The sequence below is a fragment of the Pezoporus occidentalis genome, unplaced genomic scaffold (genome assembly GCF_034315485.1).
Source record: "Pezoporus occidentalis ecotype Australia unplaced genomic scaffold, CSIRO_AGI_Poc_V1 ctg48, whole genome shotgun sequence".
In the NCBI taxonomy this organism is placed as follows: Eukaryota; Metazoa; Chordata; class Aves; order Psittaciformes; family Psittacidae; genus Pezoporus; species Pezoporus occidentalis.
The window spans coordinates 597014-621325 of NW_026915813.1; the positions used below are offsets into that span (position 1 = coordinate 597014).

Consider the following 24312-nt stretch of genomic DNA (forward strand, 5'->3'; position numbering starts at 1 on the left):
GCCATGAGAAGCACGCCCCTCAGATCTTATCCAGACAGATCATTCCACTGGCTTCTCCTCTTGCAAATGATTGAAATTGCCTCTTCCAGAGGTTTTCCAGTGAGTCTTGCTGATCTTTCAACTGCAGCTTTATGTCCACTGATAGCTGTTTTCCCATCCGCCTGCTCCAAGCAGAGCCTAAAAATGCAGAGGTTGTCTGCATCCATAGCCTTCTCTCTGAAGACAGACCCAGAAGATCTCTCCCAGTAAATAACATTTTTGCTCCACAGGTGTGTAAGTCTATTGTAAATGATGAGGTGAACCAGGAAATTGCTGCCCTCATAAATTCCTGGGGCTGTGTGCTTGAAGCACAGTGATCTCCAAGAAATCCTTATGAAATTATTGTTTAATGCATTGACAAGGTGTAGGAGGGAAGGACGTATTTTATGTAAATTCAGTCAGGAAGTCTTTGAAACTAATTGCTTAAAGTAAGTGGGGAAAGATGATGGAGTGTGACAGAATTTTCCCCCTGCTTTCAGAATAGCTAGTGTTGATTAAATGGGCTTAGTATAGCACTGCATATATTAACTGAGCATAAAATTGCTCAGTGGATGAGCCTGTTCTGCAGATGAACTTAACAGGCCATGTTCTGGATGTTATTGCAGATGTGAGTTTAGGAAGTTTTAGAACTACTGCAGATAAAGCTACTGGTTTTGGTGAACTTGGTATCAAATTATTGTCCTGGCCTAGTGTCACTATTTTAACTTGTGATAAAAATGGAATCAAATGCAAAAAACCACCAAAATATGTTAATCCATACTTACAGAATAAACTGTTAATTCTGAAAAGTCTCTAATGGGGGAGCAGTGTTAGGGAAATCCTTCTTCACATAGGTTACTCAGTATAGGTACCCCCTAAGAGGTGTCAAAGGCTTGTTTGTCAATCAGCCTGCTAGTTTACATGCCAAGTCCAGTTTGATCTTTCTGGTTTGTGTTTGTTGGTCATGCTGACTGCTAGAACAGCCTCTGATCTCTCTTTGGTGCTGCTCTGGACACGGTCCACCACTCTGCAGGCATGGGCTGCACACCTTGTTCCTACCACATCACTTTGCATTTAACCACATTAGAATATTTATAGAAAACTAGTGATTTCATTTCCACACTAGCTGGAGGCTGTAGTGATGTTAGAATTACCTTCTTGGTCTAGAGCTGGGATTTAAATAGATGTTTACATTTATTTGATACCTGAATAAAACACATCATGCTGCCTACTGTAGTAAGTCAAATCTGTTGCTCTCGAGTATGTTCCATGGAATTGCATACTTCCTTTCAGCAGGAGAGCCGGGCACCTGCTGTTGACTTGTGTTGCCTTCCCTTTGCAATACCTTGACCTAGTTTTAATGGAGATTAGATTTTTACAGCATTCAAGTCTGGATAGAGTCTCCTCTTTGCTGTGTCCTGTGGACATGTCTGAAGTCCCTACCATTGCCATGTCCATCATAGGGGTGGCTAATGGATGTGTGATGAAATGGAAAAGGTCGAAGGAAAAGGCAGAGCAAGAAGCAGCAGTAACAAAATGTGATGGAGTGCACTCACAAGTTAAAAACAACTGAATGTAAACCAGTAAGTTAAAGCACAACTAACATGAATTAACTCAAAATCTTTCCTTTCCAGAAACAAAACTAAATTTGAATGGACGAGCGCTACTGAATTAAAGCAAAAAAAAAGAAATCCTCCTGAAACTGGTCTGACTGTAAGCACCAGGCTGAGGACATGTAACAGTCACCAGTCTTTGGAAAACTGCAGAGTAAGATTTCAGTGGGTCTCCTTTAATAGGAAAAAAGATAGATATGAGCCTTTGATGAAGAACCCACAAGGTTATGTAGCAGTCACAGCATATTCTGTCTTACTTATTTGGGACAGAGGGCCAGATGCATCACTGTTACATAAGCCTGCTGACCTGCATATAGAGCTTTGTGATTACAGGAGTTTCAGACAAATAAATCCTGTCCAACTTAGCCAACACGATGATACAAAATTAGTGTCTTTTTAAATTTTGTTGCTTTCTACCTGCTTTCTCTAGTGTTGTGTGGCTGTATAGATACGTTTAAAGAGTGAAACCCCACAAAATATTATTCCCTAAAGGGCTTGGTTTTGAAAATAAAATTGAGAGGGCATGGATATCTGGGATAAAGAGGAAAAGTGAGGAGGCAATGAATGTCATGAAAGCTCAGTCTGCTGAGTAATGGTATAATCTGTATGCTTAGGGAATAGGATGACAAGATGTGTTGTACACCAGTCATAACAGCCTATTATTTCAGTGGTGCAGTATGAAAACAGATCATTGCATTTTGCCTAGGATTTTGATAGATTTGTTTAATTTGATTTTTTTCTGATTTGAAAAGGAGTATTCTTTCAATTCATAAAGAACGGGACAGAATAGAAAAGAACAGAATAGACCAGACCAGAATAGAGTAGACTAGACTAGACTGGACTTAGACTAGAATAAAATGTTTTCAGTTGGAAGGGGTCTACAGTGATCATGTAGTCCAAATTTAATAACACCTGGAATTGGAGGCATCAAAAGCTCTGGGATCTCCAGCTCGAGGAATTACAGATCTTCTGGCTGCCTGGGATGCCAAGGAATTGCACATTTCCAGAGCTTTCAGACTCTTCTTTTCTTTCTGCCTGGTGGGCTAACCAAGAGCTGGCAGCCTTGGAGTTTATGAGCAGGGATACTCTCCGAGTTTCTTGGCATCCTGCCTAATGAGATCTGCAGAGGAGCCAGCAGCTTAGGAGTTCTGCAATCTCTGAGACAATCCTGGAGCAATAACTTCTTCCAAACTCCCACTCTCTGTCAACCTGTCAGGAGTCCTGTTGAAGAACAGGGAAGAGGAACTGGCAGGAATGAGGTGTGGTTTCTGCATCATTATCAAAATGTATTCTTCCATTCAAAATGTTTCTGACCAGTTTAGTAGCTCCATGCAGAAACACTAACATGTCTGCACCTGATCCTGGAGGTCCTGCATCCCCTTGTTTTAAATATAATGGGTGCAAAGATCAGAGAGGCAGAAGAGAGGACGCCATCCTAGTATAGGACGTAGTTGGGATGTAGGTTAGCCGCAGCTCTTCACATAGCCTTAGCCTGCATGTAGTCAGATGGCCTTCAAATCCCATTTGTCTTAATGGTATTGGAGGACGTGGTTATTCTGGGAAGGCTCTTGACTGGCGTAGTGGCTAATATGATGGTACCGTGAAGGTAGATGTTGGCACCCTGCTTGCTTTATGATTGACCTTGAGGTGTGTATCTAAATAGAGGTATTAATCCAAACAGTGTGGACCAGAGAGTTTTCTGGGCACACGTGTCCCGAGCATGTACTTAAAATTCAATACAGATATTTCCAATGTAACTTTTAGCAGCCTAAAAGTTACTGTAATTTATACTTACTACCTACAGCTACAGAGTGCCATTTCAGCAGCTGGGAGTCCCTGGAAGGTGAGCACGTGCTCACTTCTTCTAGCCATAGGGCAGGGGAGTGATAACACCGCAGGCCTTGCGGCTGCCTGTCATAACTGTGGCCCCTGAAGGGTGAACTAGGAGTGGTGATGCAATGCAGAATTGCCCTAATGACAGGCAGAATCTGGGCCACTGCATTCATCTCGTCTGATTTCCAAATTTTTCAGTGCTCAGGGGGACAGGATTATAACAAAGTTTGACTTCCTGCTATGTAGGTCATATGCTGGATGCTGAATCCTCTACCACAGAGGCAAAGCTGAACCAGGGAAACTTGCTTTGCCTCTGTAAATATTAATGGTAATAGCAAATGTTTTTATTAAAAATTTTCAATTAGCTAGATTACTGTTGGTAGAGCATTAAAATATGATGTAGTAATGTGTTGCAGCTATTAAACTCTGCAGGGGTTAGATTGCTGCCTCTGAGCAAAATTCACTGTTGCTTTCTGGGTGATGAGTGGAGCATCTGGCTCAGCATAGGGTGTTCGATGGTACCATCACCCTAGCGCTTCTGCAACCATGGCTGTGCATCCGCTGTCTTTGCCAGACAGGGCTGTGCAGGCTGACACACAAATCTCCTGTAGGTTGATAGGGGAACAGGGAAAGGATGTAACCGCAAAATGACTACTATTTGTTCATAGCCTTGTAAGGATACTGATTTGATTATGACATTGAAAAAAATCCAACCTACTCTAGCAGTTATTCTGTTTTGTAACAGGCCTTTGCAAAGATCAGGCAAGAAAAACAAGGCAAAACACAAAATCTCAGATATATGTGTGCTCCTGTCTTCCTAAGCTTTTGCTATGGGGTTCAGAGCACCCTGAAATCCTCTTCCTCAGGTGCTACTTAATCTGTTCTGGATGTGCATACATCATCTTTCCCTGTATGGTGGGAGGGTAAGTGGGATGAAAAAATGTTTTGCTGAAATGGGGATTCATTTTCCCTTTTTCTTAGGCTGACAGCAGCAAGGCAAACCTGCTGATGAGCTACTTGTATGACTGTGCATTTTAGGAAAAGATATTTCTTTGTTACTGCTGCTGCTCTGTTACAGCAATTAAAAAATGTGTCTAAGGAAGAGGCAATAAATCTGAAAGCGTCTTTGGTGACTAAACATTATGCTCTAAGTACGCAATGCTGCTGATGATGATTTTCCCAGTCTCCTGTGAGTCATAAAATCTTGTCTGGTACTGAGTGAGCCATTCTTAATGACCTTGGCTTTAAAAAAAAATGCCTGTGACTTCCTCTCAGTCAAAAAATTTAAATGCATGGTTTTCTTTAGGACATTTGTAGTGCTTTTCAAACCATTAATATTCCTGAAGGACAATGGCCAGGTCTGCATTTACAAGTATCGCTGCTGCCTCCAGGACAAAACCCCTCTGCTCCAAAGGTTGCTATGGCCTAGATGAATGCAGCCCTTGGTCTTCTGGGCAGGCTCTAGCCATGCAAATGTGAAAAGGATTGCCTGGGAAGATCACCCAGTAAAGAGGTCGCATGACTCGGAGACTGAAGGGCTCAAATGGCCACTGTAACCAAGGACCTTACGTCCTGCTCACAATTTGGGCTCTTTGCTCCCAGCAGGTGTTTTAGATTTTCATGGTTGTACTTACCTCCTTGGCTTCCCCAGCATTGCCCCTGGGGCACAGGCTTTCTGCTCATAGCCTTTTGACCAGTTTGCAATGCCTTGATGCAAGGAGGTTGAACCCAGTTCAGCAAATGAAGCATGTTCTTACAAGATTCATGGCTGCCACCTACTGCAAATATACCTGTTTCAGTGGTGTTCTACAACTGGTATGAGAACCTGGTATTACACGTTACCAGTAGAAACTTGTCATTAAGATTTCTGTGTTGATGATGTCTCTCTGGGAAACTGTAAGAGAAATGGGTGGCCCAGCAAAAGATCTGGAAATAACCAAGCTGAATGTGCTTCTGTTGCATATGGTGGGAGAGGGGGGGCTGTGGGATTGTTGTGGGTCAACCTGGCTGTTGCATATTTACCACTGGAAGTTCCAGTTGTAACTGAATGTATGATGGTGCTAAGGCACATAGTGAAGTACATTAGGTGTAAAGTATTTTTTTGTGGTTGCAACTGCCTGTTATCATTGGTAATTTTCCAATAATGCTCACTTCTTTAACTAACCTTGGTGAAATATGCACATGATAGCAATTGTCTCTGTCTTTTAATTGACAAGATAATCCTTCTGGAATTTGCCTTCACATTGTACTCAGTTGCACTATTGTTTGGAGATGTTTCTCAAAACCAATATGCCCACTATTCAGAAGGTACCACTCTGCCATCGTATTTGGACATGTCATGCTGTTATGGTCTCTACAGTGTGAGGCTAACTCATTTGATTTAGCCTTTAAATCCATTATGAATGTCTTAATGGAAGAGATTTAAATAACACTAACTTCCTGTCCTCACTTTACCTTAGCATGAGAAAAGAGCCTGTATTTAACAAATGCTGATAGTTTTTCAAGGCTACTAAAAGCCCTGGGGTATATAAATGAGATGGTACCTGTACAGGAAAATAGAGTCAGCAAAAACAAACAGGGTCCTGTGGAAGACGCTTTGAATACAAGGGTGTTTTCATTGTTTCTTGTTTTAATTGGAATAGAACCACTCTTTAATTAGGACTAGCAGTGGGTGAACACTATGATGAAAAAATAAATATTCCAGTTGGAGTATTAGTGTGTGTTCTCAGCAATCTGTGATCAGACTTTGAGGTTTCCTAGTTTGTCATTTTAAATTGTTGGACTGCTTCATATCAGTGTGTTTCACCCTAAGCTTCTTGGCAAGCTGCCTTGCTTTAGCTGCGTTTTCAAGATTTTGGGTTAGCAATTGATCTCGTAAGCGTGCATGCTCCTTCTGCCTGCTTGCAAAGCTGTGGAATATTTGATGAGCGGGAGGTTAGACATCGGGATTCTTCTTTAAGCATTTGCATCTCAAAGCTGCAATGATTGCAAGGCAATTCTAGAAGACTTTTTGAAAACAAATATATTATTCCTACATAAATTGATAGGCCATTAATGGAAGAAATTAACCTCCAGAATGGTGCTCAGCACAGTAGTGAATTCAATTTTCCATTCACTCTGTCAGATTCACATTTGCAGCTCCTGTTTGCTGTGGCTCCCCAACCCTACTTGCAACTCTTAAACTGTTCTTCTCCAAACAGTGTGAAAAGGAACGTGTGTGTGACATTTTTCTGAAGAGTTCCACGACAGTGAATAGCAGTGCTGCTCATGTGTTGTATATTGGCCACATTCAGCTGTTCAGGAAACTAATGTATTTTGCATAGAATATGATTAAGACAAACCTCATTCAGTGCTGCATGAATTCATTGTACCAGAGTTACACCGTTTCATAAGAAAGACACTGGCATAAAGGCAAAGCGACAATGTTGAATCAGTTCTATAACTGTAACAATATATAGTATTTAATACCTTTATTAAACACAAAAGTATAGAATAATATTACTTAATTTTATAATATAATATAATTTATTTGTGGTTTTCAACATCCATGGGTGGTTAGGTTTTTTGGCTTTTTTTCCCTGGGTTGCAATTGGTGTAGTTTTTCCTTTCCTATGGGATATATCCAAGCTCTTTTGTCCTTTGTTTATAAGTGGGATCAATATGTCTTCATTCAGAGTTTAATGAGATTCACACCTCCAGTGTGAATCCATCAATTAGAAATGAACTGTATAAGCAGCAATTTGTGAATGAGAAGACTACATTGGATACTATTTGATTTTCTTTTTTTTCAAGCACAGCAGTCAAGTGTTTTTACAGAGGTCAGTATGCTCTTTGTCATACAGCATTTATTTACCAAACAGCTGAGGAATCCCATGTATATTATGTCAAAATGCGGCTTTGCAACATATCCTTTCCTGTAATCACTTTTCTTTCTTTGCCAGTTTTTCAGTTTGCAGGTAACCACAACTTTTCTAAATAAAGATGTTCATATTTTAAAATAAGCTATTCTAAAACACACACAAATAATTGATGGTAGATAATTTTCCATTAAAGTGTGTTGTGCGCTACAGACACATTGATTTTCTGCAATGAATAGAAATTATAAAATGACTGACTGCTCATGATTCTATTAGTTAGACCAAGTAAAGTATCTGCAACTTCATTTTCAAATATTAAGGAACAATACAAGCCTCCATGCCTGGCATTTTTGTCATTTGTGCTACCGTAGCTCCAGAATAGTGGTAAAAGCCAGTGGCACTTCAACAAAACTAAAGATAATATGTAACCCTTGCTAAGGGCAGATGACAGAAGTCATCTTTTATATTTTACAACAGAAACTCTTTCCAGGTGTTGCATTGTACTTTCTTCAAATATTTGTTCACAATAGCAAAAATATGGGTTTCCTTGCCTGGCATAAATAAATTTTATGAATTTCTTGAATTTTGAACTTTCTTCATTTTGAATACCTCTACTGATACAAAGCAATGGAAATATGGTGTTGTCCTGGGTTCAGCAGTAGCAGTCATGTTTTTTTTTCCTTTGTGGTAGCTGGTGCAGTGCTGTGTTTTGACTTCCAGCCTGAGAACAGTGTTGGTGAAGTCGATGTTTTCAGTTGTTGCTAAGTGATGTTTACCCTGACCAAGGACTCTGTGATGCTCATGCTCTGCCAGGGAGGAGGGGAAGCTGTGAGGAAGCAGAGACGGGGCGCCTGACCCGGGCTAGCCAGGGAGGTATTCCATACCACAGCACGTCATGCCTGGGGTGGGGGGTGACTGGGAGTTACCCGGAAGGACACGGGCTTCGGGGTGTAACTCGTTCTCTTGGCCGGTGGTATCGTATTCTCTTCCCTTGTTATTTTCTCTTATCATTGTTGTAGTTGATAGTAGCGGTGGTGATCTGTGTTGTACATTGGTTGCTGGACTGTTCTTGTCTCAACCCGTGGGAGTTGCACTTTTTCGATCCTCCTCCCCGTTCCTCCGGGAGTGGGGGAGAACCCCGGTGGGGGGGGACACGGACCTCGATTGTTGTCAGCTCGGCACCACTCACTGGGAGTGAGTGAACAAGTTACCTGACTGGGTTTAAACCACGACAGGTGTACCCACTCTGCATATCAGTGCTGAGGTAGAGAGCACCCACCGTGCACTGGTGACTTCAGATCTTTGATGCTATGTGTTAGATATTGAGGAAACGTTCCCAGTATGCATTGACTGGTATTATTCAGAAGCCAAACTGAAGCAGCTTGAATGGGATGATAGTCCACTACCTACACCTACCTCAAACACTTAGAAAGTTAGCAGTTATTATTTTGATATGGATTTACAGTGGTATCACCATATTTCATGTCTTCTTTCAGGTGATAAGAATAAAATAGCATCATGCTTTTTCTATCTTCTCAACAGAAAGAACTATTTAACTTAAAACCTTGTGCACGCATTCATTATGGTTGGACTCAATGATCTAAAAGGTCTTTTCCAATCTATATAATGCTATGACTAACTAAAACAGAGAACAGGGACTCTCTGAAGATGACATAGAGATTTTAGGAATGTCTGTACAGTCCTGCAGCTGTAGGAAGAGGTGTGGCTGGTCAGCACTAGTTCTGTTCCACTGGTAAGAGCTGAGGTAATGAGCTTGTGCAGAGCAGTCAGCACTATTTTGATCATAGTACTCTTTATATTTACTGTCTTTGAACAAGCCGAACTGGCCAGGGAACAGCAATACCCTTGGCTGGCAGCATTGATGATCTCTGAGCTTCCTTAAAAATGTTAGTTTAGATACCTGAAGGAGTAGACCACTTGCTCTGTGAGGGGAGGCCAAGGGATCAAGGCTGGTTCACCCTGGAGAAGAGCCAGTTTTGGAGGGACCTCACAACAGCCTTCCTGAGCAAGTAATTGAGAAGATGGATCAGGGCTCTTTACAGTGGTGCGTGATGAGAAGATGAGGGCATGAGCTGAAATGAGAGGTTCAGACTGGACACAGGAAAAGCATTTCTCTCATGAGGACAGCCCAACAGTGGGACAGGCTGCCCAGGGAAGTTATCCAAAACTCCATCCTGGGAGTTTTTCAAGCTTTCACTAAGTAAGCCCTGAGCAAAATGGTCTGTCTGACTTCTGCTTTGAGTATGTTGATCTAAATGATATTCTGAGGTCCCTTCCTATGATCTTATGGTTTCCTGACAGTTGCCACATGATGAATAAGGGTAGATGAGGATGACTGGGAGCAGCTAGAACAAATAAATGCTAGCAGCTCACAGAGGTGGTAAAAAATTGGAGAACCTCAAATGAGTACATGAAAATGGATTGTTGATCTTTCTTATGCTGAGAATAATTCAGTCCTGGCTTAGAGAGCAGTGCGCAGTCTCATCACTTCTATGTTGCAAGGTTCCCTTTACGGCTCCAGTGTCATGAAGAAATCAGGTTTTTTTATGACCTTATGCATTTGCAGGTCTTTGTGTTGGTGACTGAAATTGATCTTGCTCGTGATGTGAAGAAACATGAGTTCAGCCTCTGCATCATTGCTCAAGCATGTGCTTTAGCCCTAACAAAGAACAGGAGGCCAGCAAATTTCTGAGCACCAGAAATACCCATCCTGAAACACTTAGGTCCATTATTAATAACAACTCAGCTGGTTTTTAACCACTGTGATGCACAGTTGGAAACTGCATCTTTGTGCTTAAGCAGTAGAAATGCCTGGTTGACAATTTTCTTGGGTAAAGTGACATTATGAAGACCTTTTTCTATTTCCTCAAGCATTTCACCACACAGACTTCCTCCCTGACTGAGTAATTACAAAGCAATTCAGTAGTGGTTTATGTTGCCATAATGCTTAGTTAGATAAGTGGCATGAAGAAAAAGAATAAGAGAAAGGTGAAGGACAAATAGGGAAATAAGACTGGAAGGAGCACAAGGACTTGAAAGGACTTGGAGTGGAGAATAAAAGCGGGAGATAAGTAATGTCACATAGGAAGGAGCAAGGACAAAGGAGGGTGAAAGGAAAGAGGAAGTGAAAAGTCTGACAAAAATAAGAAAATAATTATAATTGGGAGCTAACATTTCAAGAAAAAAAGTAATAAAAATGAAAGTAAATATTATGCAAATAATGACTGTTACATTTGTAAATGCTCCCTAGTCTAGCAGTGTGTATTTGGCAAATATTCTTTATCCCTAAGTTTAGAAAACTGGAGAACTTGGTTTAAATTTAAATTGGTGGATAACAAAAGGTGTGATCGTTTAATTGCTAAAAATATGGTCACTGAATGACTGAGGTTTGAATCAGATTTCCACTATCCTGGCCACACCAGTTTTCACACCTGATAGTTTAGGGACATTTTTCCCTTTGAACAAGTCAGTAAACTGACAACTGGCAACAATGAGTAGCTCCTGTGAAAATTGCAACCTCTCTGTCTTTTAAAATAAGGCTGTTTTAGGAGGACCTAGGGACTCATCCTTCTGATCCTCCTCACCCATTATGTACAGTGATGGGATCACAGAGGAGAGACTTTGTATATGAGTAGAAGGGGAGAGACAGGGATGTATTTCAGACCACCCCAGAATACAAGATCAGCTCTGCTGTTACTAAGTCGTTATTTCTCTCTGTAATATCAATTACAAAGTGCCCACAGTCCCAAAAAATCTTTGGAAGCTGTAGATAGCAAAGACCATGTATTCTGTTGGGTCTTATTTGAATTGCAGTTAGACCACAAAGACATTAATCAAAAAAGAAGATGATCCATGGAGACTCTAGTAGGGTTCCCTTTGTTTGCCTGGAGACATGAGTGGACTGCAATAGACTTTGTGTGTTCGCAGTACAGACTGGAGTTGTGCAGTACAGCCTGGAGCTGTGCAGTACACCTGTGTGTTGGAGTACAGCTCTATTGGACCATGGAAAGAGAAGAAATTCCAAAAATGGTTTTGTTTGGATCTACCTACAGCAGAATCAGAGATAATGTACAAGTTCTTAAGAAGGCTACAGAAAGCTTCTGGTGCTTTTTTGAACCAGAAGCAAGTCTGAACATTTGCCACCTTCTGATCCAAGATGGAAATCTGAAGTAGGAAGTACGCAAGAGCTCTAAATTCCTCTCATCAGCAGGGCTCCTAGATGTGCTCCTGCTGAAGTGGCCTCTCGTGACTCACTTACTGACTTTTGCATACCTCACTGGTTTTGTGTCCTACAATACCCTATTTAGCTACTACAAAAATAATGGCCTCCCCTTTATTACTCTGCTTAAGTTCAGGATGTTTTTTCAGTTCTGTTCTTCCTGCTTGGAAAAACCTTTCCATCCCTTCAGAACAAACCATAAAGACTCTATTATTTCCAGTTTTTGATTTTTTTGGAGGGGGCATGTCAGTGGCTGGGACATGTTTTAGTAATGACAATTCATTACTATCACCAGACCATTATTACTATAATAATTACAATTTTTTTAATTATGTATGTTATTATCATTTCCTATACTCCGGATGTACCAAGATGTAAGCTCCTCCAGCAGACACCAAGTTTTAGCAATCATTAAGTATGCAAGTAGTGTGTCACTGGTGATATTCAACAGTAATAATGACAGCCTCAATGGAAATGGAAAAGCCAGATATAGTATTTTGCAGGCTTTGAAATTTAATATCTGAGGAAGAATTCAAATGGTGAATATTGCTCTCAGAAGAGGCATAGAAGTAGCACTTACTTGGAAGATTGGATTTGTGATGGCTGTTATCCCTGGGATGAAATTTATCCATGAGACTACTTCTGCAGATCCCTGCCAAGGGGATGATGAAATAGTGTTGGGAAGATGGAAGACTGTGTCTATTCCCATATTGATAAATGGATGGCAGTAAATTGTTTACAAGAAGGAGTAAGGTAGTTTCCAAAAGGGAAAAGTGTGGGCTGTGCTTTTAATCTTAAAATCTGTAAATCATGGGAGAATGTCTCCATGTGTTTTGAGTAGTTCAGTTTCTACAATGTGCCCTATTAACACTGTCATTAAGTTGGGTTGGTATGGTAGCAGCTAGGCAGACTGCTTCCCAAATGCTTTATTTTGGCCTTGAATGAATAACAAACAATTCCCTAAATTGTGAAAATCCAAATACTTATGCTTTTGTCTTTTTTATTTTTCTTCCATGTTCCACACCTCCCCCCCCCTTCCTCTTATCCAGGGAAGAATGTATCAGTCACACAGAAGAAGCAGTACTGCTCTGAAGAAATGATGAAAGGTGCTTGGACCTGCTGGTGACTGCAGCTGCTTCATTATGGGAAAAACTGGGAAGTTGCCTTGAGTTACCATCTGTCACATTTTAGCCACCTCCTGTAGTAGAAGCTGGCCATGTGGGCCAACCCAGTGTGTGGTTTGAGTTTTCATTCTGTTTTCTTTTCTTGGGATCTCAGCATTTCAAAGAAATTATCCAGTTAAGCACAGATCTCAGTCTTTATAGGTTTAGATGTGTGGGCATGTAATATCTTCCGCCTCATATGGCTTTGAGCATTCCTGAAAGAGTCTTTGATCTGAGTTAGGATGTTTAGTATTTCTGTGGACGTGGTACTTGAGGGTACAAACTGTTTAGGAAATGAGACAACTGCAATTTTACAAGGGTAAGTAGGAATTAGGAATGCACTTCATGCGCACTGAGAGGCACTTAGAACATCAAAGCGCTGTGTCCCAATAGTCTAGATTGATTGTTTCAATTGCATGAATAGGCCACATTTAATTTAACTTTCAGATTAAGGCATTCATATGCATACACACTTTTCCTGAAATAGGTGGGTTTGTGCACACTGGTTGATAATGGTACACGTGATGCAAACACATTTTGCATCCACACCACACAATATGGATTTATGCACCCCTAAGCCCCACTGTTCATGTCTGAGTACCCATCTGTGAAGGCAGGGAGATGTAAGTGCAGGCACAAGACTTGTGCATAAGGGATCATATGGTACATCCATTCCTTCTTTAACTAAAGTCACATAGTACTGTTGAAGTCAGTGGCAATACTTGTGTTGAACCTGAGCAGGAGCAGCTGTGCGTACTTCTCTCTCAAAATGTCCCTTAGAGTGTAATGCACTTTCAGGTTTTATAATTGTTTTATGACTTGTATTTCCTCTTTTCTTTTTTTTTTCTTTTTTTTAATGTTGACCTAACTGCTAGAATGCACTGTCTTTATGGTCCTTAGTCACCCAGTAATTTCAGATAGCCTTTGAAAGGAGGCAGAAGGATAATAAACTGTGGAATCCCAGATCAGATTAATGTAATGTGCATTTCTAGATTATGATTAGTAACAAGATGACACGTTGGCATGGTAACACTTGAAGCTTAACTACAAGTTCTTAAAATAAAGCAATGACATATGTGTAGGTTTCTATGCATTTGCATACTATCCACCTGAAAATATACATCATTTCCACAACACTCAGGCAATTAAACCCTACTTCTTACGTTTGAATTAAGTGTCAAAATAAAACATCATGCCTCTTTCTTAGTATTTATATATAATCTCCGGCCACAAATTATAAACGTTGATAATGAACCTGTCCATTTTGTAACGTCATAGGCATTCCTCCTTTTGGTTTCATTTTAAAATGATTAGCATAAGGAACGTACAACACGCTTCACTCTTTGTGGTTTGAAGCATATTGATCTCCTTTAAATTCTAGCCTCTCCTAATATGAAAATTGTCTCCCCAATATTGGAAAAGTCTGTTTATTAATTGGTAAGCCAGTGGGTGCATTTCATGTGGCTGAGGATCAAGAATTAAAATCCCAACTTTATCTCAAATCATTATAAGAAAGCAGAAAAATTTTAATGTGAGATTACTAGCTAAGAGAGAGAGCCTAGCTATTATTTTCTAGTTGCCTTATGAAAAGTATTTTCTAAAAGTTGTGTTAACAGAAATTGACTTGTTTAATGTGCTATCTATGATAAACGTGCCAGGGGATGCTTCACGTGTATAGTTGTTCCATGTTAAACTTTCTCAGAACGCGAATTTGGGCACTTTGTTCTGGTTGCTTTATATGCACAATACTGCTTTGACCAAATTCCTTCCAGTCAGAATTAAGAAGCTGTTAAGTCTACATAAGTAAATACAATCTTCTTCTGTCACCCTAAATAGACAAAATGGACAGTGTCACGTGGAAAATATGATTTCTTGACAGTTCCCTTATTTATGTATACTCTATAGAGCATTGCAGGATATGGAGAATATGGTTTACAGTATTCCCACAGTTCCATATGCAACCTTTAAATCCTGAATTCTATTCTTCACACCACTATGGATGGCAGATGCTTGAAGTACAATGATTGACTCTAGTATGATAATCATGTTACATTCAGAATAATACAATTGCTAGGAAGTATTTCACATACACAGCAGAATTCCCAGCATAAACCTCCTGCTAAGGCATGGATGAGGTTTGTCCTTGTGGCCTTTTGTGTTTCATAAATCTACCTGTATTAGCCACTTGCAGATGAAGGATTTTAGGATTTGAATTTCCTGTGGTTGTGGGGTGGAGGGAGGGACATGTGCATGCTGGGTTTTGCCAGTAATCCTTTGGAAATCCTTTAGTGCCTTAAGGAGGCAGAGTGGGAACAGACCTTAGGATTATAGAAACTTGTTCAAACCTCTTTCTTGCTTTAGCAAAATTCCTTTAAAACATATTGTGCCTTTGGCTCGAAACATATTTGCATTAGAAATCAGTAGCCACGGGATTATGGTTAGGAATTTTTGTCCCTGCAATGTTAGGAAAGAGAGTATACTTGTTTCTTGTGTAGGATGTGAACTAAAAACATAGCTAACTTCAGTTCTACCACTGGGATCAGTGCATACAAGGAAAGCTGCAAGTTGTAGGTCAAGCTGAACAAAATTAAAAAGAGAGAAAATTTAAATGTACTGGATGAAATGTTTCTACCACTGAAGTGACTGGCAAATTTCCACTGACATCCCTGGGACCGAGATTTCATGCTTGCTGCAACTTGGCTTGAATGCTCAGTTCTGACAGATGCTTAAGCATCATGCTCTCTTTAATGTTGTCTATGCACATAGGAGAGAAAAAGAGAGATTAGTAGTTGTGGAGACCTGTCTTGATTTGGAGTTGTTGGGATCTTCAGAGGTTTATACCAATCTCTGTTCACTGTTGTTTCTCTGTGTAACATAGGCTCTTGCTATGGGAATATGAATATGCAAATGTAAATTCCAATGTGAGAGGTTACTGTGCAGTGTGCACTAACTGATGCCATTCTCTCATGCATTTCTCTACTCCCTGAATTGTGGTCTTTTTTAAAAAAAGAGGGAAAATGTAGTTCAGAGTTGAAAACAACTCCTGTGGAAAAAATCCTGTATGAGGTAATTCATGTACTCGCTGATGGTCTTAAGCAGATCTTAGAAAAAGTTGAATAAGCTTTTAACTCATGAGTTAATTCTGTCATTTAGGAATTAAGAGCAAATTGTTAGTACAGCTAAAAAAAAAAGAGGGGGGGGAGGAATATTAAGGCCTGGAAATCAAAGCGGTGATGGTGGTCTTCTATTTTGATCCCTGTGATGATAAACAGGTTTTAAAGAATATGTAAATAGTTAAAAGAAAGTCATCACATAGCTCGCAGTATGTAAGACAAAACCCAGCATGGAACAGACTTTTATAGCTTGTTTATAAATTACACTCTTGTCTTTTGTTTGGAACTTGGAAAAAGAAACCATGTAAATTAAATAAGGAGTAAAGACTTGCTGCATACATTTGTCTGACTGAAACAAAGGTATTTCCCCACCCCCTAAGGTATTAATGAGTAATCTGGACTGAATAACATACAGAGATCTTGCCTTCTGAGCTCTGGTGCCGTGCAGTATTTAACTCTTCTGCACAGGCAACAATGGGATGGTAACCCGAAGTCATAAAAAGCAGTTGTTAGGGCCATAGATTGGGATCCATCTAAAGAGGTGCCAAAGAACTCACAAAAAGCCTTGGGGTTATGGTGTGATGTACCAGCTAGACTGCGGAGAGAGGGGTGTTTGTAAATAAATGCAAGAAGTTTAAACTCAACCCATCACCACCCTGTAACCAGGTGTCAAACCGGTCTCAGCTAAGTGAGAAGCTTCAGTTGTATGAGAGAGGCCACTCTTCTTTGAATCTGTTCCATTAAACCCTGCTGGATAACTTTTCAGCAAAGATTTCCACTCTAAAATTTTTGACATAAATATCAACTGTACATATGTATTAATTTTCAGTGTAACTAGGGAGGATACAGAATTGTAATGAAGTCACAAAGTCTACTTGATGATTATCACAGATTTGTAACTCTCACTTAAATGATGTAAGATATGTTGACATTTTATCTTGTTAACAAGATGTATTTTTCTATGTTAGTTAAATGTATAATTTGTATAATTTTGTATATTAAATGTATGCATATTTTAAATTAAAAACTTTATAATTTTAATTATTTTTACCCTCAAATGGTGGAAGAGATTCTGAAATATAGCTGTAAATACAACTGTATCCATGAACAGCAACCCAGGAAGTCTCCATTCTGAGGAAGGGACCATCTGTCTTCTGAAAGGGTAAGGAAACTGTTAAGTCTGAGCTCTTGTTTCTCTTGGTGGAGGAGCTGCCATTCAATTTTGCTGATTTAGCAGAATTATTATGAATTAGCAGAATACTATGGGCTGGATCACTGATGAGGAAGGGGGAAACCTGAGCCTTCCCCGGCTTGTACAGCTTTGGATCCACTGTTCCTGCAGGTAGGGAGAAAGTCCGAATCACTGATCCATGGGATGGGGTTTTGTGGGGGAAGGAGGACACTGCAGCCAGGGTACAACAGACACGTAGAGCAGAGAGAGGGAGACTGACCCAGTGACTTAGTAACTCAAGTCATTCCTTTGAGACAAGAGAAAGGAAGGGAGGGAGGAAGGGAGGGAGAGAAGGAGGGAGGAAGGAAAAGAAACTTGTTTCTCTATCACACACACTACTTCTGGGGTGTTCATGCCTTTTTTTTTTTTGTCTGATTATTCTGCTGTAAAATGCACAACAGCAAAAATAGGTGCAAAATGAATGTTGCATATTCTCTGAGCCCCTGTACCACGGGAGTCCTATTATAGCTCATGATCTTGCTGATGCAAGAAGAGTTCCAGCTACAACTGGAGCCAAGCCAGTGATAGCTTTCTTGTTAGACTTTCGTTCAAGGTTTTTATTGTGTGAAGCAAGCATGTCTTTAGGTTTTCTGCTCTCTCTTATCTAGTATATTTGGAATAAACAGGAAGAGGGTGCACTTTTAATCAAGTTCTGTCCTCTTTTCATGAAGCTGTGTCAAGGCAGGATGAGATCAGTGTCTGCAAGAGAATATACCAAAGCAATACATTTCTCCAAAGTTGCATAAATGTTTTTAGGTAAACTTGAAGGGTAACCAGGGTATCAGGCTGTAACTGGGTCTGCTTCTGCAACTAAAAATTGCAATTTTCTTTCTTAGTGAACAGAAGAACAGTATGCATCTGTTGACTTAAAACACAGTTTTTAATACATTAAGGGCTACACTGTGAAAGGAATCCATTTACAAGCAAAGAAAGAATCTGATACGATTTTATGCTTATTTCTAACTTGAAAGTTTAATGATGTTTTCTAAAGCATTGATTTGACATATTCTCTACGTCTCGTGGTCTCCTTATGTGTTAGCATAAAGATGAATGTCCTGGCTTAATACTGAAAAAAAAATGAATTATTCTTTGCTATTTTTAAAAACTGAGCAGATCTGAAAACCTGAACAGTGTTATGTAACTAGGTCCCAAGTGTAAACAGTGTCCATCTTTCTTAGCTTTATGGATGTTAAATAAAAGATACTCTTCATTTACCTGATGAATGCATTATGTACAACATACTGGGCCTACTATGGCACCATCAGAAGGTTTTTTTTTCTGGAGATTCAAATTAATCTCTTGATTGGAAAGAAATATCTCATAAAATGAATAATTTTTCCAATACTTATGAGGACAGGCAGGTCACACATCACACACCATGAGCCACCTGCGTATTTCACTGTCAGGGTTTGATGCAGAGGAACAAACTGAGGTGGATTTTTTTTCCCCAGCATGATCAATAAATCTTAATGTTACTATCAGGAACAAAAAATAAAAATCAATATTAGCCCACATATACAAGAGAAGAATTTAAAGAAGCAACAAAGCAATGTCCTACAAGTTACACTTATTTTTTCACTCCCCATTGAAACCTCCATATGATATTATGGTGTTGATATAGTAGCACGGTTTGTTAAGTGAACTATGGAATCCTGGACAATGTGTGTTCAGAAATGTCAGTCTTGATGCTGCAACTGCTAAAATTAACGTGTTAGTAACCAATGATCAGGAAACTTTTGACTTAGTTCCTAACTCCCCTCATGCAAACAACACACAGAGTGTTGAATGTGCACACGGGGCATTCAGGAAAACAGGTACCACTGTGTTATGACAAATGCAGAAAAGACTGCTATTTTCTTTTGATGTCCTTTGGCAATGCTCAGGTATGTTACATCACTGCTTTTTCACATGGTTTTGGTCCATGGTTAGCTGCTAATGAGAAAGATGGTTATCTGGACTTGCTTCTGATGAAGTCCCAAGGACCTCTGTTTTTAGCATCCCACTTATCCTGATTCATTCTTAACTTGTGATTTTTCTCATGGTGGGCCACAGACAATAGTGCTCTGTTGCTGGGCTTGTACTCAAATGGCATAACCATGTTGTACATGAGCAGTAAACAGGTCTTGGGACTGATTCGTTGTTTCAAATTTGCTTAGTCATTTAATCAATCTCAGACCAGTTTGTTCCAATGAATTAGTTCAGAGCAACAGAAAATGTCCCTTATGTAACTGCTGGTGTATTCAAAGCCTGGCAGAATTGTCTGAGATTGGATGCGTGTATGGGAGAGGAGGGTCCAAGTTTTGTGGTTTCAGTGGATGATCTCTGCAGGATTAGAAAACAGGTAGAGGTGTAAAGACAGACTTCCTGAAGTGTGCTGTGCAGAGCTGAGGGGAGCACATTCTCCACTCCTCCTGCTTTAAAAAAAAGCCCTTATTGATCGTTGATTTGGGGCACTGGCACCCCTCACAGAGAAAGGAAGCCTCTGCCCCAGGCTCCCTGCGTCGCCTTTCCTTCCCCGACGCGAAACCTCGGCGAGAGCCGCCCGGAGTGCTGAAGGGACAGCTCCGCGGGGCCATGCCGCGGGGGTTCCGCGAGGGCGCGCAGGCTTCCGCGGGGGCCTCGGCGGACCAGGCGCTCCGGGCTGCGGGGGAGACACCGAGGTCCGCGGAGCCGCCGCCCCCCGGCGCCTCATCCCCGCTGGCGGGGCCGGCGGCGCAGGCGATCACTTCCGTGTCAGGGCCGGCTGCTGCCGCCGTGCTGCTGCGGGAGCGGGCGCCCTCCCAGCGCCGCCGCGGCGGGGGGGCGGAGCGGGGCCGCCGCCACCACCACCCCCCTCCCCGGCACCAGCTGCTGCGGCAGGGAGAGCTCTGCGCAGCGCCCCTGCTCCGGGGGCCTGGTCGTGCTTCTTCCCCCCTTCCCTTTCCACCGCTCACCCTGCGGCCAACGACCGGCGACGAGCAGCCCCCACCGGGGCAGCGCCGCAGACCCCTCCTGCTTAGGGAGGCGGAGGGAATGTGAGTGTGCAAAGTGGAGGAAACTCCCCCACCCCCTCCCCCGGGGAGGCTGCGGAGATTTGGGGCTTTTATTTTTTATCTATCTCGTTTTCCATTTTCCCATCCACCCCGAAGCCACGCAGCAGCAGGTGACCGGCGCACCCCTTCCCGCCCGCCGGGAAGGACCCCGTTGGCACCGGCTGTGTGTGCATGTAGAGGGCTCCCTCCGCCCCCTGCCTCCCGCCCCCCCGGATCATTCTTTATACCGGGGGAGCGTGTGCACTGCGGTCCTTGCTCTGGGAATTGCTGCTGCTCTTCCTATTCGTCGGGGGCTTTCCAATCACCTGCCTCTGCTACCCTCTCCTCTCCGCTCTTTGTACTTTTATTTTCACGTGCTCTTTACTAACACGGCTATTTTTAAAACCCGCTTGGATTTATTTCGTTCTCTCTCTTTCGCTCTTTTTTCTTTCTTTTTTTTTTCCTCTTTTTTTTTTTTTTTTTTTTTTTCCCGGGGGGTGGGTGGGGGGAGGGAGGTTAACGTTTGCATCTCCCTAAGGGAAAGATCCCACCAGCCAACCCAGCTCCGCCACTGCTGCATCCATCCATTCATTTTTATGGTCAACAGCAGCCTATCCCGGTAGTGGAAGGTGCAGAGAAGTGGGAGGCAGAGAGAGAGAGAGAGAGAAGGAGGGACGGAGGGAGGGAGAGATCCGGACAGCGAGAATGGCCGAGAGAAAGAGGAACTGGAATAAAGAAGATGACCTGCCCGTGTATCTAGCGAGGCCGGGTACGACCGCCCAGACACCGCGGCAGAAGTACGGGGGGATGTTCGCTTCCGTGGAGGGGGCCTACGAGAACAAAACCATCGACTTCGACGCCTATAGCGTGGGGAAGAAGGGGTCCCGGACCCCGCGGAGCGGCAGCCGGCACGACATGCTGGACGGAGGAGACAACTACAGCGAGACCGCCAGCGACATCAGCGAGGTCTCCGGTTCCGTCATCAGCTCCCCGGGCGACCGGGAGGACAAGACCCCGGGCGTGGAGATCAAATTCCCCATGGGGAAGGAGCTGCTGCAGGGCCAGGACAATGGGCAGGTGAGCAGGGACCGAGCGGGAAGGGGGGGGGGGGGGAGGGCGAGAGCCCTCTCTCTGCGAGCCGTGCCGAGCCGTGCTGTACCGTGCCGAGCCGTGCTGTACCGTGCCGTACCGTGCCGAGCCGTGCCGTACCGTGCCGAGCCGTGCTGTACCGTGCCGAGCCGTGCTGTACCGTGCCGAGCCGTGCTGTACCGTGCCGTACCGTGCCGTACCGTGCCGAGCCGTGCCATACTGTACTGAGCCATGCCGCAGAGCCCTGCTCTCCAGCGCAGGGGTACGGGGGCCGCCTTCACGGAAGGTCGGGGAGGCGGGGACCCTCATCCCCGGCACGGTGATGCTACAGGAGGCGCCCGGCTGGCCCCTAAACTATCTCACTTGCCTGAGCTTGGTAGGGGGTGGGGGGGATGACCTCAGAAATCGTTTTCCTTTGTAAGTGATGGCGATGAGTTTTCTTCGTTTCTCTCCCTGCCGTTAAAACGCCGCCCATGCCGGAGAGCCTGGAGGGCAGCCCGGGCCCCCTTGGTGCCTTCCCGGAACAAAGCAGCCCCCGCTGCACTTCTGGGCTGGCAGGGAAAACTCCGGCCTGTCCCAGGCACAGACCAGGCTCTGTCCCGGCCCCGGCTCCCCCCGCTCTTTTATTGTCTCCCGCAGGGCGGGAGGAGCAGCCGAAACCTTGGCGCGGGGGCTCCCCACCTCTGGGGCTGCAACCTGGTCTCCTATTGCAGACTTCAGGAAGAAGGGAGGCCGGTGGGGCTGGCCAGCCCGGGCCAGCTGTGCTTCTCCATCTTAGTCCTGCCGGTGGCACCCAGGCTGGAGGCAGACCCCGGGGGCTGGCTCTCTGGGGAGCTAGGGACTGTTACAGATTGTCCTTAGGAAGAAATGTGGCCTTGCAGTAGCGGCCTTGGTTAGATGCACCCTTAGCACCCAGCCTGGAGGCTGTATGGCCTGCTCACGGTCTGTTTTGCCATAGGCTAAACGGGGAGTTTCAACTCTTTTCTCTCCCTCCTCAATTTGAGCATGAATGGGGTCCTCTCTGGGCTGGTGGTTGGGTGCAAGGGCCACACAGCCTCCCATGCAGCCTGGTGAGTGCCCCACTGTGGTGGGACACCGGAGTGAGCCCGCAGGGCTTGGTGGGACACTGTGCCTGTGACGGTGCCACTTCACTGCAGCAACCTTCAGAGGCTGCCAGCTGCAGTGCAGTCTTCCCTTTCCCAGCTCACCTGAACCCGTGTCTTTTCTATCAGGACCTTGGGCAGTGGGAGGGCATGATGAACCCTGAAGTCCCCTATCTGCTGGGACATCCCTGATGCCTCCTCTCTGTCTTCCCTGCTGCCTGGTTCAGCCTGGGACTCACGGGTAGTGAGCCCATTGTACGCTACCTCTGGATCTCACTGTGATTCCTGAGCTGTCTGGCTCTGGATTGAAATGGGAAGAGGTGGGGGTGGAGGGGAGTGCGGAGGAGGTTTGGGGTAAACTTGTCAAGATCTGGTCACTGGCTTAGGAAGTTGTGCTGTGAGCAGGAGTCACGTGCCTGACCCCTGCACAGTGGTGGCTGCAGCTTTTTGCAACCTCTGAACAGTGATTTCAGGGGAGATGTGTCGGGGATGTAGCTGGATGGGAAATACCTTCCATCCGTGTGTGTCATAGGGGTGGGTGTGCTGCTTGTCATGGAGGGATTAACCTGGGCGCAGCTTTGCAGTGCCTCTTACCCTTCCTGCAGTTGTTCATGGAGCCTCCACCATGGGTGGAGGGAGGCACTCTGTGAGTCAGAAGAGACAGAAGGGTTTCAACTCACCACTTTTCCTTTCCAGCTGCCACTGGCACAGCATCTATCTGGGCTCGCCAGGCTGCATTGGCCTATGCCATCACCCCCAGCCTCCCTGGGTGCAGGGCAGGGCAGGGAGTGGCACTGGGACAGTAACAAGGGAGAGCAGAGCAGGGCAGTGCTGCTGTGGTCAGAGCCATTGGTGTGGACAGAGCAGGCACTGCCATCTGGGGACAAAACAGCGCAGTGCCATGGGGTCAGAGCAGGCACTGCGATGGGGACAGAACCTGGCAGTGCCGTCAGGGTCAGAGGCACAGGGACAGAGCAGGCAGTGCCGTTACCATGTACTGCGCAGTAGGACCCACAGCCGAGGGTTACTCCCCCGATTCTCACCCGCGGGACCCCGCCGGTGACCTGAGCGTGCGGCGGGGCGGTGGCGGAGCTGGGGGGGCGGTGTTTCCCAGCGCCGGTGCGGGAGGGAGGGAGGCTCCGGCTGGATTGATGGGCTGGGAAGGGGGGCCGAGGCGGTAGGGGTGGGGGACAGGAGGGAAGGAAGTTCTTCCTGGGTTGAGCTGAGCGAATCCTGCTCCGACCTGCAGCCGGGAGGGCGCTGCTGCCGCCGGGGGAGGCAGCGCTCGCCGACTGCCCGCGGGAGCCGCGTCGCTGTTTCATTGCAGCCGGAAAAAAAGGTGCTGGGTTTGCCTGGCTCCCCTTGCTCTGGGCGAGGAAACTTTGCCTCCATTACCCAGCACTGCCGGGTCTCCCCCGCCCCGCCCCATCACCCCATCAGGCTCTCAATTATTATTCCTCTCATTACCTCCGATATTTTCCCGTCGGGCTCGGCTCGCTCCTCGGGGTGTGTGGCGTGCGCCCGGCGCTAGCGAGAGCCGACATGTCTTACCAGGGCAAGAAGAGCATCCCCCACATAACGGTAAGCGGGCCCGGCACGTAGCTGCCGCTGCCCTCGCTCCTTTGTTCGCGGGCAAGGAAGGGCGTGAGGCGGGAGCGCCGCGGCCGCGCAGTGCCCCGCGGGTGGTGGCGGGGACCGGGATGCGGGGCTGGGGCTCCACGGTGTGGACGGGTGCGGGCAACGGTGCCCTCTCCTCCTCCTGCTGGAGCTCCGGGATGGGAGTGATTTTGTGTTTTATTTATATACATATATGTATATATAATTTTATTTTTCTATTTTATTTATCTTTCCCTTCCCTCGCCCTCCGCACAGCCGGGGCTCAGCGCCGTGTGCTGGGGACAGAACCTGGGTCGGGGCTGGGGTCGGGGCCGGGACGGGAAGCAGAGGGGGGAGGCCCGGCCGCGCTGGCGGGGCCAGGGGTGCCGTCCTTCCCCCGAGGAGCAGGGCCCGGGGCGGCTCGGCCGCCGGGCGAGGCAGAACA

The 24312-nt window shown here is 44.7% G+C and overlaps 1 protein-coding gene across 2 annotated transcripts in view; it reads left to right on the forward strand.

The window, feature by feature from the left end:
• Window positions 1-20620: 20620 nt before the first annotated feature.
• CRMP1 (collapsin response mediator protein 1) overlaps window positions 20621-24312 on the forward strand; it is a 52380-nt gene continuing 48688 nt past the window's right edge. Inside the window, exon 1 of one of the 2 annotated variants that reach the window (XM_062636318.1) lies at window positions 20621-21156. In XM_062636318.1, coding sequence (XP_062492302.1) covers window positions 20785-21156 — 372 coding nt within the window. In that variant the 5' untranslated portion in view covers window positions 20621-20784. Of the gene's footprint in view, window positions 21157-23467; window positions 23853-24312 lie in introns of those variants that run through there. The other variant, XM_062636319.1, reaches the window with a different exon arrangement.